The following is a 15,209-nucleotide window of genomic DNA, read 5'->3' as shown; positions in this document are numbered from 1 at the left end:
AAAAGAAACCCTGTGCCATTTAGCAGTCACCCCCAACCCCAACTGATTTCCACCAACATTTCCAACCCTAGGCAACCACTAATCTACTTTCTATGTCCATAGAGAGACCTATTCTAGACACTTCATATAAATGAATTATATAATATGTATCTTTTGTGACTGGTTGCTTCCATTTCATATGTTTTCAAGAGTTATTCATGTTGTAGCATGCATCATTACTGTATTCCATTTCAATGCCCAATAATATTCAACTGTATGGATATGCCACGTTTTATTTATCCATTCATTAAGTGATGAACCTTTGGGTTGTTTCCACTTTTTGGTGATTATGAACATTCCTGTAGAAGTTTCCATCACTCTTGGGAAACTACCTAGGCATGGAATTGCTGTGTCATAGGGTACCTTCGGATTTAACCTTCTGAAGATGTGCCAGACTGTTTCCCAAAGTGGCTGCACCACTGTCCATTCCCTCTGGCAGTGCATGCGGGTGCCACTTCCTGCAAGTCCTCACCAACACTTGTCACTGTCTTTTTTATTCTAGCTATCCTAGTGAGTGTGAAATGTTATCCCATCGTGGTTTTGATTTGTATTTCCCTAGTGACTAATGACGTTCAGCATTTTTCATTTGTCTATTGGCCATTTGTATACCTTCTTTTTGTGTGTGTGAAGACGGAGTCTTGCGCTATTGCCCAGGCTGGAGTGCAGTGGTGCAATCTCGCCTCACTGCAACCTCCACCTCCCAGGTTTAAGCGATTCTCCTGCCTCAGCCTGCTGAATAGCTGGGATTACAGGCATGTGGCACCACATCTGGCTAATTTTTGAATTTTTAGTAAAGACGGGGTTTTACCATGTTGGCCAGGCTGGTCTTGAACTCCTGGCCTCAAGTGATCCACTCACCTCAGCCTCCTAAAGTGCTGGGATTACAGGCATGAGCCACTGCACCCAGCCTGTGACATGTTAATTCGATTCCTTTGCCATTTTAAATTGGATCATTTCTCTTTTGAATTATTGAGTTCTAAGAATTCTTGGAATATTTGAGACACAAGTGCTTTATGAGATATATGATTTGCAGATATTTTCTCCCATTCCATGGGTCCTCTACACTTTCTTTATGGTACCCTTTGAAGTACAAAAGTTTTTAACTTTGATGAAGGCCAATTTATCTGTTTTTTTCTTTAGTTGTTTATGCTTTTGATGTCATATCTAAAAAGCCATTACCTACTCCTCAATAAGTGCTATATATTGATGAGTAATTATTACCAAAGTTTACTGAAACAAAACTACAGAACCATATATATATAGTAGGCTACCATTTATATTTAAAAATATTTTTGAAATTACATACATTTTTACTTATATATTAAATATCACCAAAAGAGTAACAAGAACCTTTAAACATTGGTTGCCTCTGGGAATGAGGGGCTGGTTGGCCTGAGGAGAAACAGACTTTAACTGTATACCCTTAGGTATTTTTTTTAATTTTGAACCATTTGCATTAACTACCTATTCAAAATATAATTATTCATAAAATGTAAATTTCTTTAAAAAGACATTCTGTATTGAACCCCAAGAATATTCTGACACAATTATCAAAAACTAAAATCTAGGCCGGGAGCATTGGCTCACGCCTGTAATCCCAACACTTTGGGAGGCCGAGGTGGGTGGATCGACTGAGGTCAGGAGTTCAAGACCAGCCTGGCCAATATGGCAAAGCCCCATCTCCATTAAAAATACAAAATTTAGCCGGGCTATCTGCTACATTCTATTCTGCACTGTACATACTCTTTAGACCATAAGCATCTTGAAGACACTGAATATAACCATTCCAGTTCACAAGTCCCTACAAGAATACCTTGAACACTATAAAGTTCAATAAAAGTTTGAAGAAAGAACAAACTGAAATCCCTTCTGAATAGTAGTTCCTACAATCAAAACTTGCTGATGATTTAATCGCTCTTGCTTTATTATGTACACTGTAGTGTACAAATGAAGACAGAATAACCTTCCACACAGTGAGCTTTAGTTGTTCCCATCTCCTATTAGTTTTTCAACAGAATAAAATGAAAAGACAGTAGTAGCAGTAGAAGTAATTTAATAATAGTAGTGGCAAACTTCTTTGAATGTATACCAGTCACTGTTCTAAAAAGACTTACATGTATTAACTAATTTAATCCTCATAAGAACACTATGATTAGGTATGATTCTTATCCCCATGAACATATTTCCCAAGCTTTTTATTTATCATTTTGTACAGCCCTTTGAACCCAGCACTAATGAGACTGTCCACTCTTCTGGATTAGATTAGGAAAGACGTAGAAGGGCGCACTTAAGTAGCCATATACTCAAGTGATCCACAAGAAAGGGATTCTTAGGAGGGTTATAGCTAGAAAAACAGATGCCTATAACTGGGGAAATGAAATCCTTGTGTATAATACAAGGCACATATTAGATGCTCTATAAATACTTGCTCCTCCCTCCCTCCCTCCCTCCCTCTCTTCCTTCTTCCCTCCCTCTCTTCCTTCCTCCCTCCCTCCCTTCTTTTCTTCCTCTGTTCGTCCTTACCTACCTTCCTCCCTCCCTTCCCTCTTTTCTAACAGAACTCCTTTTAGGTCTCTAAGACAATTATTTCTGTGTTTATTTGTTTAAAATTTGTCCCCCCAACTAAAGTTCACAAAAGTGGTGGGCATCATGGGCATGTTGACGGCTCTATCTCCCAGGCCTACCGTTTTGGACACATAACAGGCACTCAAATATTTAAACGAATGAGTGAATGGAAAAGAGAAGAAAGGGGAGAAAGGAAGAAAGAGGTGCTAGATGGGCTTGCTGGCATCTTGGTTTAAATACTCATTCATTCTCTCTCTGCCACACAGCAATATGATCGCTCCACTGGTAAAGCTACTTAATGACCAAAAGACACAACACTGCCGTATAGACTCACGCAGTACTGCCACTGGAAGACCTTGCACCTGTACCTCTCACTTTGTTGTACCACTTCCGCCCAATTTTCTCACACTTGTCCCCTGTAGTTCCATGAAAGGTCAAGCTATAAAGCAAAGCATGGATAGCAAGCTTAGGTAGAAGGTCACTTGTAATCCCTTTCATGCCTTGCTCTCTGGAACCCCTCTTAACTGAGTACATGGGACCCCAACATGACTAATATGAGTTTTTCTCATTTCTTAGTTTTCCATTCTGAACTAGTCTGAACAGCTAACCATGGGCCATTGCAAGTGGTGGCAGAATTTAGCAATAAAGTCTGGGTTATGAACACAACTGTGGAGCTCAGAAACTCCTTGGCAACACTGTAACTTTCTCTTTAATTTACATTCACATGCCCAGAAGTCTGACCAAAAAGTTAAGGGAAATGAAAATTCTCAACATCTGAACCCAGCCACAGCTAACACATGCACAAGCACAAAAATCTGCCCCAATTCCTCTGGTCATCTCCTGCCCTTGACCTTGACAGATACAACCCTCTAAATAAACCTCTAACTATAAACACTTGTCAACGGCATTTTTCTTCTCCAAGAAACATAACCCCAAGAAGCAAAATACACTTATCCCATGGCATGAATATGCTTTCTAAAACTGTATCCAACACAATCCAAAGCTCAAAAAGCAAGTAAACAGAGACGAAAGTCAAGTTAGATGGAAGCAATTTTCCCATCAAATACTCTTCCAAAGCTCTATAGTAAATTGCTCATTCAACCACTTCTGTCACATCCAATTAGGTGTGAATCACGTTTTTATTTACACTTACCTCTGCCACTCGGTGGGTGGAACTAAACCGAGGTTGTGAACCGGCCAAAACACAGTGTTGGTGGGTGGCATTGAGATCATCTACAGGAAAAACACCAGAAATGTATAAAACCATATTTATTAGTCAGTATATACTATATATTATTTAACTAAAACACAAAGTAAACAGTAAATCTATCTTCCAAGAAATAACAATAACCAAGGAATCAATACTTACCTTGTATTCTTTAATCAATCCCTTATAAGTAGGTGACTCTACATATATATATATTCCATTATATGTGTATCTACTTGTAAGTAGACATTATATATATGTAGATATATAACAAGTATAATAATATAAATATAAGTATACAATAAATATGATATACTTATATATAACTTATACATATGCAAGTATATATAAGTATATATATATAATCATATGTATATAATTAAATATGTATATATTCTATCAAAGTATGACACTTTGAAGCGTGAAAGGGGATGCTATTAACAATTATTCCAGAACAACAAGTATAAACCAGGACTGTCCTCAGCAAATGAGATATAGGGTCACTCTACTTATTTGTGGTCCTATTATGCCCACCCACTATAAAATTCACTATATATGAATTGAGCTTCTTTCACTTTCTCATGACACATCTACTTCTACCCTTATCTTTAGAATAAACCAGAATTTGGTGTTGCACACCTTTCATCTGAAAAATCTGCCTCTTTCCCTCCATAATCAAAGTATCAATTTTGCCCTAACAATTTTCCAGGCAATAAACCAACCAACTCAGCATGTTGCACGTTTGGCTCTTAGAACAGAACTCAAGTGTAGGGATTCACAACCCAAGAATGAAGTAGGTGGTGAATTCATCAGTTGAAGAATATTCCTAAAACCACAAGCAGTGGGAGAAAAACCAATGACCAAGTTGTTGCATATCCTAAGAAATGATACCACAAGTCAGGCAAAATCTATACAACCTCTGCTTAGGACATGACTTCCTCTGTTACAAAAAAAGAGAGTTGTAATGTTTCCAGCAATGGCATCCTATACAGGCAACACAAGATTTTTATCAAGATACCAAAAAAGATAATGACTTAAACCAAGAGGCAAATGCCACCAGGCCCCTTATGTATCAGCAAAATCAACCTACAATATCATCTCTAAACATAGGAAAGAAATGCAAGATATTAAGACAGGATTTCTGCTTATGAATATTGTGAAGTAACAGTGACAAGATTTACCCTTCTGTCTTAAACAACTACAAAACAAGCCAAAAGTATGAATCAAAGGTTTCAGCAAGATATAATCCCATGGAGAAGAGAAACAAAATAGGTGAGAGACGCCTACAATTGCCCTAACTTACTCCATGGAAACAGTTTCAATGCCACAGAATAGAGAAGAGGAAGTCAAAACCCAGAGTCTCTGTTTCTTTCTTGCCAAGTTGAGAAGACAAAGACTGGAGTATGGGGAGGCCAAGGCCACAGGGCCTCGAAAGGCAGAATGCTGGAACATAAACAGCTATACAGAGAGACAGCAAACAGACTGCAGAAAGGTTCCCTCAAGTATTTGGAAGAGCACTGACCTGTGCATGTATGAATAAAAATTTCCCAAGGGCCAAAAAAAGAAGCACCAGAATGCAGCAGGTGGAACCAATTTCAGATTTCACACACAGCCAGGAGTATTTTATGATCCCAGCAGCCAAAATGGCTCCCACTACATGAGATACTAGAAAATCCTTAGGAAAGCATCACTGCAGAAGTAGGGCTAAATGAGTCCTAGGTTAAAGGCTGCTCTAGTCCCACCTAGCAAGGCTTAAAACTAAGCCTCAAAGGGATCCGACTTCTGGCCAGGCACAGCGGCTCATGCCTGTAATCTCAGTACTTTGGGAGGCCGAAGTGGGTGGATTACCTGAGGTCAGGAGTTCGAGACCAGCCTGGCCAACATGGTGAAACCCTGTCTCTACTAAAAATACAAAAATTCGCTGGGCATGGTGGCAGGTGCTTGTAATCCCAGCTACTCGGGAGGCTGAGGCAGGAGAATTGCTTGAACACAGGAGGCAGAGGTTGCAGTGAGCCGAGATTGTGCCACTGCACTGCAGCCTGGGAAACGAGAGTGAAACTCCATCTCAAAATTTAAAAAAAAAAAAGGATCCAACTTCTTCTTAGAGCAAAAGCCAAAAGTATGTAAAAGTATATAACAAAATCAGGCACCCAACAAATACGATGTGCAATACCCAACATCCATTCAAAAAGTAACAGAGAAATGAAAGATACATACACACACACAAAATATGCGAGGTAGTCACATCTCTCTTTTCTTCTAAATGTACATATCTGCCCTTTCATATATATATAAGTGAAGCTTCTAAAGGTTAAACATGCAGTATCTGAAACAAAACTCACACTAAGTGAGATGAACAGCAATTTACAAACTGCAGAAGAAAAGATCAGTGAACTAGAACACATGAAAAATAAAAACTATGCAAAATAAAGTGGCTAAACAAAAAAGACTACAAAAATATGAAAGGGCATGAGTGACAGCCAGGACAATATTAAGCCATTTAATGAAAATTTAATTTGAATTCTAGGGAAGAAAGAGTGACAAAAACATACACATTTTTATAGAAACGATGGCCAAAATTCACCAAATTTCATGAAAACTATAAACCCAGAGATCCAATAAGCTCAATGAATTCTAAGCAAAAAAAGATATAAGACTAAACTAAAGCATGTCATAATGAAATGTCTTAAAATCAGTAATAAAGTGGAAAAGTTAAAGGCAGTCAGAAAAATAGACATTAAGTACAGAGGGACAAAAATTAGAATGACAGCAGACTTCTCATCAGAAGTTATAAAACTCAGAAGACAACTGGTGACAAAATACTAAAGGAAAAAACTGTCAATCTACTATTCTATACATAGTGAACACCCTTTCCAAAATAAAAGTGAAATAAAGACTTTTCAGAAAGAAAATGAAACAATTTATATTCAGTAGATTTACACTATAAGAATTGTTATGAAATTCTACAGGCAAAAGAAAAATAATGTCAGAAGGAATTTAGATCTGCTCAAAGGAATAAAAAGTAACATAAGTAATAAATATCATGAAAGAATAAATGCCTGTTTAAATCCAAAATAATAACAATGTATTCTGAGGTTTATAACATATGCAGACGTAAAACACATGAAAAAGCACAAAAGAGGATGGAAGGAAAAGTGGTACAACATTCAAAGTTACATTGTGGTAAGTCAAAGATGTAAAGATATTATAAAACCAAGAGCAGTGGCTCTCAATGAGATGTAATTTTGTCATTCCTCACTCTGGAGAGAGAGACAGACTGGAAACAGAGAATGACAATTTATCAGAGTAAAAAACAAGAAGCAGAAACACACATGGGAACCAGTTCCAGGGTAGAAAAACCGTAACTGTAACTACTGAATTGCTGGAGATTCAACATAGACAGGACTGAGAGTTAAAAAGTCCAGGGGAGCTCAGACTTAGGGAACTCCCACACTTTTGTGAGTTTTATCTCCAAAAGCTCTAACAGGTTCTCACAGTGAAGATCCAAAGACATCTTCTCATGCTTCTGGCAGAAGGAAGGGAAAAAATAGCGACTTTATTTATTTATTTATTTATTTTCTCAGGAGACAGGGTCTCACTTGTCATCCAGGCTGGAGTGTAGTGGCATGAACATACTTCAATGCCACCTAGAACTCCTAGCCCCTGCTAGCCATCCTATTGGAACTAAGAGTGAGAAAAAAGAAAATGAGAAGCACTTGTGAGGTTCACAATTCACAGGCATAAACTCACTAAAAGACTGAGGCTTAACCATAAGATTATAGAATGCTTCCCCTCCCAACATACCTTACCACCACATTATTACTGCACTTCCTCTTATCCAGTGCATCCCATCTGCCTATCAAGAAAAAAGTACAAGGCCTTCTAAATGGCAAAAAAACACAGTTTGAAAAAACTGAGCAAAAATCAGACCCAGAGTCAGAAATGGCAAAAATTAATTATCAGAAATGTTTTTGAAACTATGATTACTATTCTAAGGACTCTAAAGGACAACGTAGACGACACGCAAGAACTGATGGGGAACGTAAGCAGAGGGATGGAAATTCTAAGAAAGAATCAAAAACAAAATGCTGGAAATCAATAACACTGTAACACAAATGAAGAATGCCTTTAATGGGCTCATTAGAGAACTGGGCAAGGCAGATGAAAGATCTCTGAGCATGAGGATATATTAAGAGAAACTTCCAAAACTGAAAAGCAAAGAGAAAAAAGACCGAAAAAAAAGAAAAAAACAGAACTATGGGACAACTGCAATAGGTGTAATATATGTATAATGGAATAACAGAAGGCAAAGAAAGAGGGAAAGGAACAGAAGAAAATTAGAAGCAATAATAACTAAGAATATTCTTAAATTAATGTTAGACACCAAACTAGAGACTCGGGAAGCTCAGGAAAAAAACCTACACTTAGGCATATTATATTCAAACTGCAGAAAGTCAAAGATAAAGAATATTGAAAAAGCCAGAAGGAAAAAACAGCTTATCTATAAAGGAGCAAAAAAAAAGCTATCTGACGTTTCCTCAGAAATGAGGCAAGCAATACAAAAGTGAAGTGAAATACTTAAGGTGTTGAGAGGAAAAAAAAAACAGCAACCTAGAATTGTGGATCCTACAAAACTACCCTTTAAAAGTAAAGGAGAAACAGACCAGGTGTGGTGGCTCATGTCTGTAATCCAAGCACTTTGGGAGACCAAGGCAGGTGGATCGCTTGAGGTCAGTAGTTCAAGACCAGCCTGACCAACATGGTAAAACCCTGTCTATACTAAAAATACAAAAATCAGGTGGGCGCAGTGGCGCACACCTGTAATCCCAGCTACTTGGGAAGCTGAAGCAGGAAAACCGCTTGAACCCGGGAGGTGGAGGTTGCAGTGAGCCAAGATCACGCCACTGCACTCCAGCCTGGGAGACAGAGTGAGACTCTGTCTCAAAAAAACAAAAAGAAAGAAAGAAAGGATTTTTTTAAAAAATGTTTCAGACAAATAAAAATTCAGGGAATTTGTTGCTAGTAGACTTGTATTGCAAGAAATTTGTCAGAAGAAAAATGATATAGATCAGAAACTCAGATCAGCATAAAGAAAGGAAGAGACTTTGAGAAGGAATAAATGAAGGTAAAATAAAAACCATTATTTTTCTTACCCTTAATTGATAGAAGAGATAACAATTTATTCACAATAATAACAACAATGTATTCAATTATGTATGCCACATATATATATGTATGTGTGCCTATCTATGCTTATTTATAAGTGAAATTAATGATAGCAATGAGTATAAGAGATGAGAGAAAAAAATTAGGAATATTTTATTTTACTGTACTTGCACTATCTGTGTAACAGTATAGTGTTATTTGAAAGTGGACTTGGAACAGCTGTAAATGTATACTGCAACCTCTAGGTCACTACTTAAAAAGTAAAAAAATACATATGTAATTGATATGCTAAGAAAGGAGATGAAATGAAATCATGGAATACTCAAAACTATAAAAGCAGAAAAAGAGTGGAAGACAAAAACAGGGGAAAAAACAAGAAAAAATATAGAAAACATTAGCAAATATGGTAGATATTAATCCAAGTGTATCAATAATCACTTTAAATGCCTGTGGTCTAAATACACACATTAAAAAACAAGAGATTATCAGAATGGATAAAAAACAAGGCATATGCTGTCTACAAGAAACTCAATTCAAATATAAAGAAACACACAGATTAAATTTAAAGAAACAAAGAAGACAGATATACTATGCTAACATTAATCTAAAGAAAGCTGGAGTGCCTATATTAATTTCAGACAGAGCAGATTTCAGAGCAAAAATAAATTATCACAGAGAAAAAGGGGTAGTACATAATGATAAAGTGGTAAATTCTCCCAGAAGATATAACAGTATGCACCTAATAGTAGAGCATCAAAATGTATAAGGCAAAAACTGATAGAACTGCAAGGAAAAACAGACAAATCCACTACTATAACTGGAGATGTCAACATCCCTCTATCAGAAAAGGACAGATACAGCAGGCAGAAAATCATTAAGGACATAGTTGAACTGAACAATACCATCAGTCAATTGAATATAACTGACATACATAGACTATTTCATTCAACAACAGCAGAATACACACTAGTATCAAGCTCACATGGAGCATTCCCCAAAATAGACCACATTCTGGGCGATAAAACACATATTACCAAATTTAAGAGAATGTTATCATTACTTTCACTTACAAATAAGCATACATAGGTACACACAAACACACACACATATGTGGTGTACATAATTGAATACATTGTTGTTATTATTGTGAATAAATTGTTATCTCTTCTATCAATTAAGGGTAAGAAAAATAATGGTTTTTATTTTACCTTCACTTATTCCATCTCAAAATCTCTTCCTTTCTTTATGTAGATCTGAGTTTCTGAGCTATATCATTTTTCTTCTGACAAATTTCTTGCAATACAAGTCTACTAGCAACAAATTCCCTGAATTTTTATTTGTCTGAAACATTTTTTAAAAAATATTTGACCTCAGACCAGAATGGAATTAAACTAGAAAATAATAACAGAAAGATAGTTGGAAAATTCCCAAATACTTGGAGATAGAACAATATACTTCTAATAATCTGTGGGTCAAAAAAATCTTTAAAAAAATGAACTAAATGAAAGTGAAAACACAACTTACCAAAATTTGTTGGAAGCAACATTAGCACTGCTTAGAGGAAAATTTATAGCATTAAATGCCACAAATGTATAGCATTAATATAGCATTCTGCTTATATTAGAAGAAGAAAGATCTAAAATCAATAAGCTAAGCTTCTACTTTGTGAAATTAAAGAAAAAGAACAAATTAATCCAAAGCAGAAGAAAAGAAACAATAAAAGTTAATGTACCTCGATGAGATAAAAAACAGAAAACTAATAAAGAAACTTAATGAAAGCAAAAGTTCGTTCTTTTAAAAGATCAATAAAATTGATAAACCTCTAGGCAGACTAAGAAAAAAGAGACAAGAAACATATTACTAATGTCAGAAATGAAAGAGATGACATCACTACAGATCCCATGGACATTAAAAGGATAATTTTAAAATGATATGAATAGTTATTTACCCCAAAATCTGAAAACCTATACAAAATGAACCAATTCCTTGAGAAGTAAAATCTGCCAAAACTCTTACAAGAAGAAATGAATAATATGAATAGGCCTATCTCTATTAAAGAAATTGAATCAATAATTAACATGTTTCCAAAGCGCCAGGCCCAAATATGTTCACTGTTGAGTTCTACCAAACATTTAAGGAAGAAATTATACTAATTCTTAACAATCTTTACTAGAAGGTAACACAGGGAATATTTCCAAACTCATTCTTTGCGGCCAGCATCGCCCAGACAGACCTTACAAAAAGGAAACCTAAAGACCAGTATTCTCTCATAAGCATAGATGCAAAAATCTACATCAAAATATTAGCAAATTGAATGTAACAATGTATAAAAAGAATTACACCACGACCAAGTGAGATTTATCACAGGTATAAAAAACTGATTCAACATTCAAAAATCAACTAATATAATCTATCACACCAACAAGCTACAAAGAAAAAAAATATGATCATACCAATAGGTACAGAAAAACATTTGACAAAATGTGATACCCATTCATGATAAAAAATTCTCAGTAAACTAGAGATAGAGAAGAACTTCCTCAACATATAAAGAATGTGTAAGGAAACCTGCAGCAAACATCATACTTAGCAGTGTGAAACTAGAAACTTTTCTGCTCAGAGTAAGAAAAAGACAAGGATGTCTCCTCTCAACATTTCTTTTCAGTATCATATTGGAAGACCTGGCTGACACAGTAAGACAGGAAAAGAAAACAAATGGTATACAGATAGAGAAGGAAACAATTAGAGTATGTTTGTTCACAGATTATATTATTGTCTTTGTAGCAAATTCAAAAGAATCAATAATCTAATCTGACTGGCAGCTTCAAAGGAAAGAGGAAGAAGTAAAGGGGAAACAAGAATGGCAGCAGAAGGCCAGTCAGGAAGCTGTTGCAGTAAGTCACGCAGGAGTTAACAGTGACTTGAACTACAGAGACAGGGGAGGAGACGATAAGCAGACAACAGATTCAGAATGTTCTAGGAAAAGACAATAGGACATGCTAACGAATTGGATGAGTCAAGTCAGGAAAAAATAAACTCAAGAACAACTCTTGGGGTTTTCACAGCAACAACTGACTGAAGGTGAATAACTCACAAAACCTTAAGTCATTGCAAAATAATAACTACAAAATGCAATTAGAGGTGAGGATGAAAACATCAGTGAAACTTGTGGAGTTTTAAATCCAAATATAAACACAACAATATAGAGGATAAAAAGCAGAAGTGTGGCTTTAAGGCCTAATGAGGAAGGCTAAGTGGCCATTCTCTCTTCCCGTTTGCCATCTCTGAGGACACTCCTGAGCAGTTTTGGTTGATCCTGACTATGTTGCCTAAAGGAGGTTTCAGAGTCAAGCAAAATAATAAAAAGTGGAGTTTGAAGGGGGCTTCCCAGGATAAATTCCCATAAAAGACTGGGACAATGTCTAGGAAATACATAAATGCCAGTCTCATCCACCCAAATAAAAGCCTTATTACTCCTATGCTATTAATACTGGGACCCACAGACATAATTAGGGGAAAAATCACCACCTTAATGAGTAGGTTTGTTAAGTGCTTTTGTTCCACTGAGGGGAACACTGAGTCACCTAGTGACTCAGGCCAAATGGCAAACACAACACTAGAAGGTATACTTTGAGGCTTCCACCTTCATTTAAATCCTTGGCAACTCTCTAATCAAACAATTCTTTTGAAATTACTTCCAACTGTATCTAATCCTTTATGACTTTAAAAAAAGAAACTTGTAATTTTCATTTAAGAGCTTCTAATTTATCGAAAACTCCATCTATAAAAGCGACTCAAGCTTCATGGATTGTGCATCTCAAAGGATATACTTAAGACCCTCCCAGCTTTAAAAGATTATTCCTAATAATTTTTAGAAAAAATAAATTAAAGAATGTCTATTTACCATAGCTATCTCAGAATACAGCTGAAACTTGACTGACACTGTATCCAACTGGAGTAAGAGTTTGTAGATGATGTGACAACACACACACAAAAAGAAAAGACGCTCTCACTCTTTGCTGGCTGAATGCTGCGTGCCCTGGCAGTGGAGAAGAGAGCTCTGGACATTCATTGTAGCATGAAATCTCATTTCATATATAAAAGACCACAGAAGCAATGCTATAATTTATGCTAGGGTAACCAATTCATGTTCAAGACTTTCCTGGTTTTAATACTGAAAGTCCTGCATCCTGAGATCCCCTTGCCCACAGACTTTTCGAAAAGGACAGTTGGTCACCCTAATTTACCCCAGGCCTTACTTCCTTGGGTTTGCTGTCACGTACGTTACCAGGGCCATTTCACCCAAATTTCTTAGAGAAACAATCATGACTTTTGCTAAAGGCACTCTTGGGGTAAATAAGCCCAATATTGAAATCCAGTCTTCCCAGCTTCAAACAATCACTGAAGCGTTTCATTCTTACTTACCTGTCCATTCTCATCTCTCAATCTTAATATTTATGACCTTATTTTTCCTAGATGTGGGCCATCCATGGCTGAAAACATTTTCAGAATTTGATAGCCAATGAAAGGGGGAGGGGAAGGTTCCTGGCAAGATGCCAGTATAGACACAGGCCCTGTCCCATTCCTAGATTCTCAATGAGACAATCAATGGAACATAAAAATGGATCAAAACCTCTTTTGGCACTATATATTAGAGAAAGGTGCTCAATATGCCAGAAGTGCAAATGATTGTGCTGAATATAGTATAGGTGGAATTAGATTAAAGAAGGGCAAAGAAGGCTGACACGTGATTGTCTCTCCAAAAGAGCAGCGAGCCTGATAAATATAACAATCAAATCCTGAGCAAAATGCTCACCTCTTAACTCAGAAAGCAAAGAGCAGGAGGGCAAGAGAAGCTTACAGGGCACTCAGAGAGCAAGGCTCTTGCCTCTGTAGCGAGCATTCTATGCACACAACCTGTGATACTCACTGTAGCAAGAATTCTGTGCACATAACCTGTGATACTCACAGACCCCAGGATGTGCTGCTGTTATAAGCCATGACTCTGAGTACCAGGCATTGCAGAAACAAGGAACTGGAGCAACCAGCAATGATAGGAGCGAGCCAAAACCTACCATGGTTTGCTCATACTGCAAACATCCACATAAAGACAAAAACAAGTTCTTAAGCACACTCCAATTTATAAAATCTCTACATGGCTGTGTAAGGACACATCTTCTTCCACCTTCAAGTAAAGGATTTGGCCGGGAATCCATACTAATCTCTCACAGAACCAATCTCAGCTACTTGCCTATCAGCCAGTACTAGTCTACTTTCTATGAGGATAAAGAGGTAAGGAGTAATTGCCAGAAATATGCAAAATTACTACAGTTCAAAGGAATGGAGGCACTTTGATCAAAACTGTCTTTTCTGAAAAAAGTTTACTCGAACTGACATGATAAAATTTTAGAAAATTCTCAGTTTTTCAGGAAGACACTTGATTCAAGAAGGCACTGCATCTGTGAAAATAAGGTAAGCAGACATGAAGCTGAAACAGTATGAGATCAGAAAAAACCACTTGCAACTGATTTTTTTAATAGCATTTCTTCATTTAACATGGCAATAGATGGAGTGAACAGCAGAAAGCATGCTGCAGAAAAACCAAATTACTGAGCTGGATGAGTGAACTCAAGAGATTCTCCTATAACTCAGGGAAAATATAAGAAATGAGTGATGGAAAACCTAAGACATGAGGAACAGATCCTGGAGATCAAAATGTACTTAACAGGAATCACAGAACGGAAGTAAAATACAGGCTGGGCATGGTGGCTCACACCGGTAATCCCAGCACTTTGGGAGCCCAAGGCAGATGGATTACTTAAGGCCAGTCAGGAGTTCAAGATCAGCCCTGCCAACATGGTGAAACGCTGTCTCTACTAAAAATACAAAAAAAAATTAGCTGGGTGTGGTGGCAGGAGCCTGTAATCCCAACTACTCGGGAGGCTGAGGCAGGAGAATTGCTTGAACTTGGGAGGCAGAGGTTGCAGTGAGCCGAGATCACACCAATGTACTCCAGCCTGGGCGACAGAGAGACTCCATCTTGAAAAAAAAAAAAAAAAGTAAGATACAGAAAGATATAAGAATAATCAAAGAAACACTAGAAGAATGTTTTCCAAGGTTGTGAAAAGACCAGAGTCTGCACTATAAAATGGTTGAGCAAGGACATAAACATATTCTGTTAAAAAATTAAATATAAAATACTACAAATGTCCAAACAGAAAATACAGCTTAC

General features: G+C 36.9%; 1 protein-coding gene across 6 annotated transcripts in view; it reads right to left on the bottom strand.

The window, feature by feature from the left end:
* Positions 1 to 15,209, bottom strand: part of FTO (FTO alpha-ketoglutarate dependent dioxygenase) — a 405,797-nt gene that overhangs the window by 232,361 nt on the left and 158,227 nt on the right. For all 6 annotated transcript variants that reach the window (XM_019012612.4, XM_019012613.4, XM_055366795.2 and 3 more), the window contains exon 5: positions 3,758 to 3,837. In XM_019012612.4, coding sequence (XP_018868157.1) covers positions 3,758 to 3,837 — 80 coding nt within the window. The remainder of the gene's footprint in view (positions 1 to 3,757; positions 3,838 to 15,209) is intronic.

This window comes from Gorilla gorilla, chromosome 18 (assembly GCF_029281585.2).
Source record: "Gorilla gorilla gorilla isolate KB3781 chromosome 18, NHGRI_mGorGor1-v2.1_pri, whole genome shotgun sequence".
Lineage (NCBI taxonomy): Eukaryota > Metazoa > Chordata > Mammalia > Primates > Hominidae > Gorilla > Gorilla gorilla.
The sequence above is the reverse complement of the archived record's forward strand: the minus strand, read 5'-3'. Positions and strand labels throughout refer to the sequence as shown.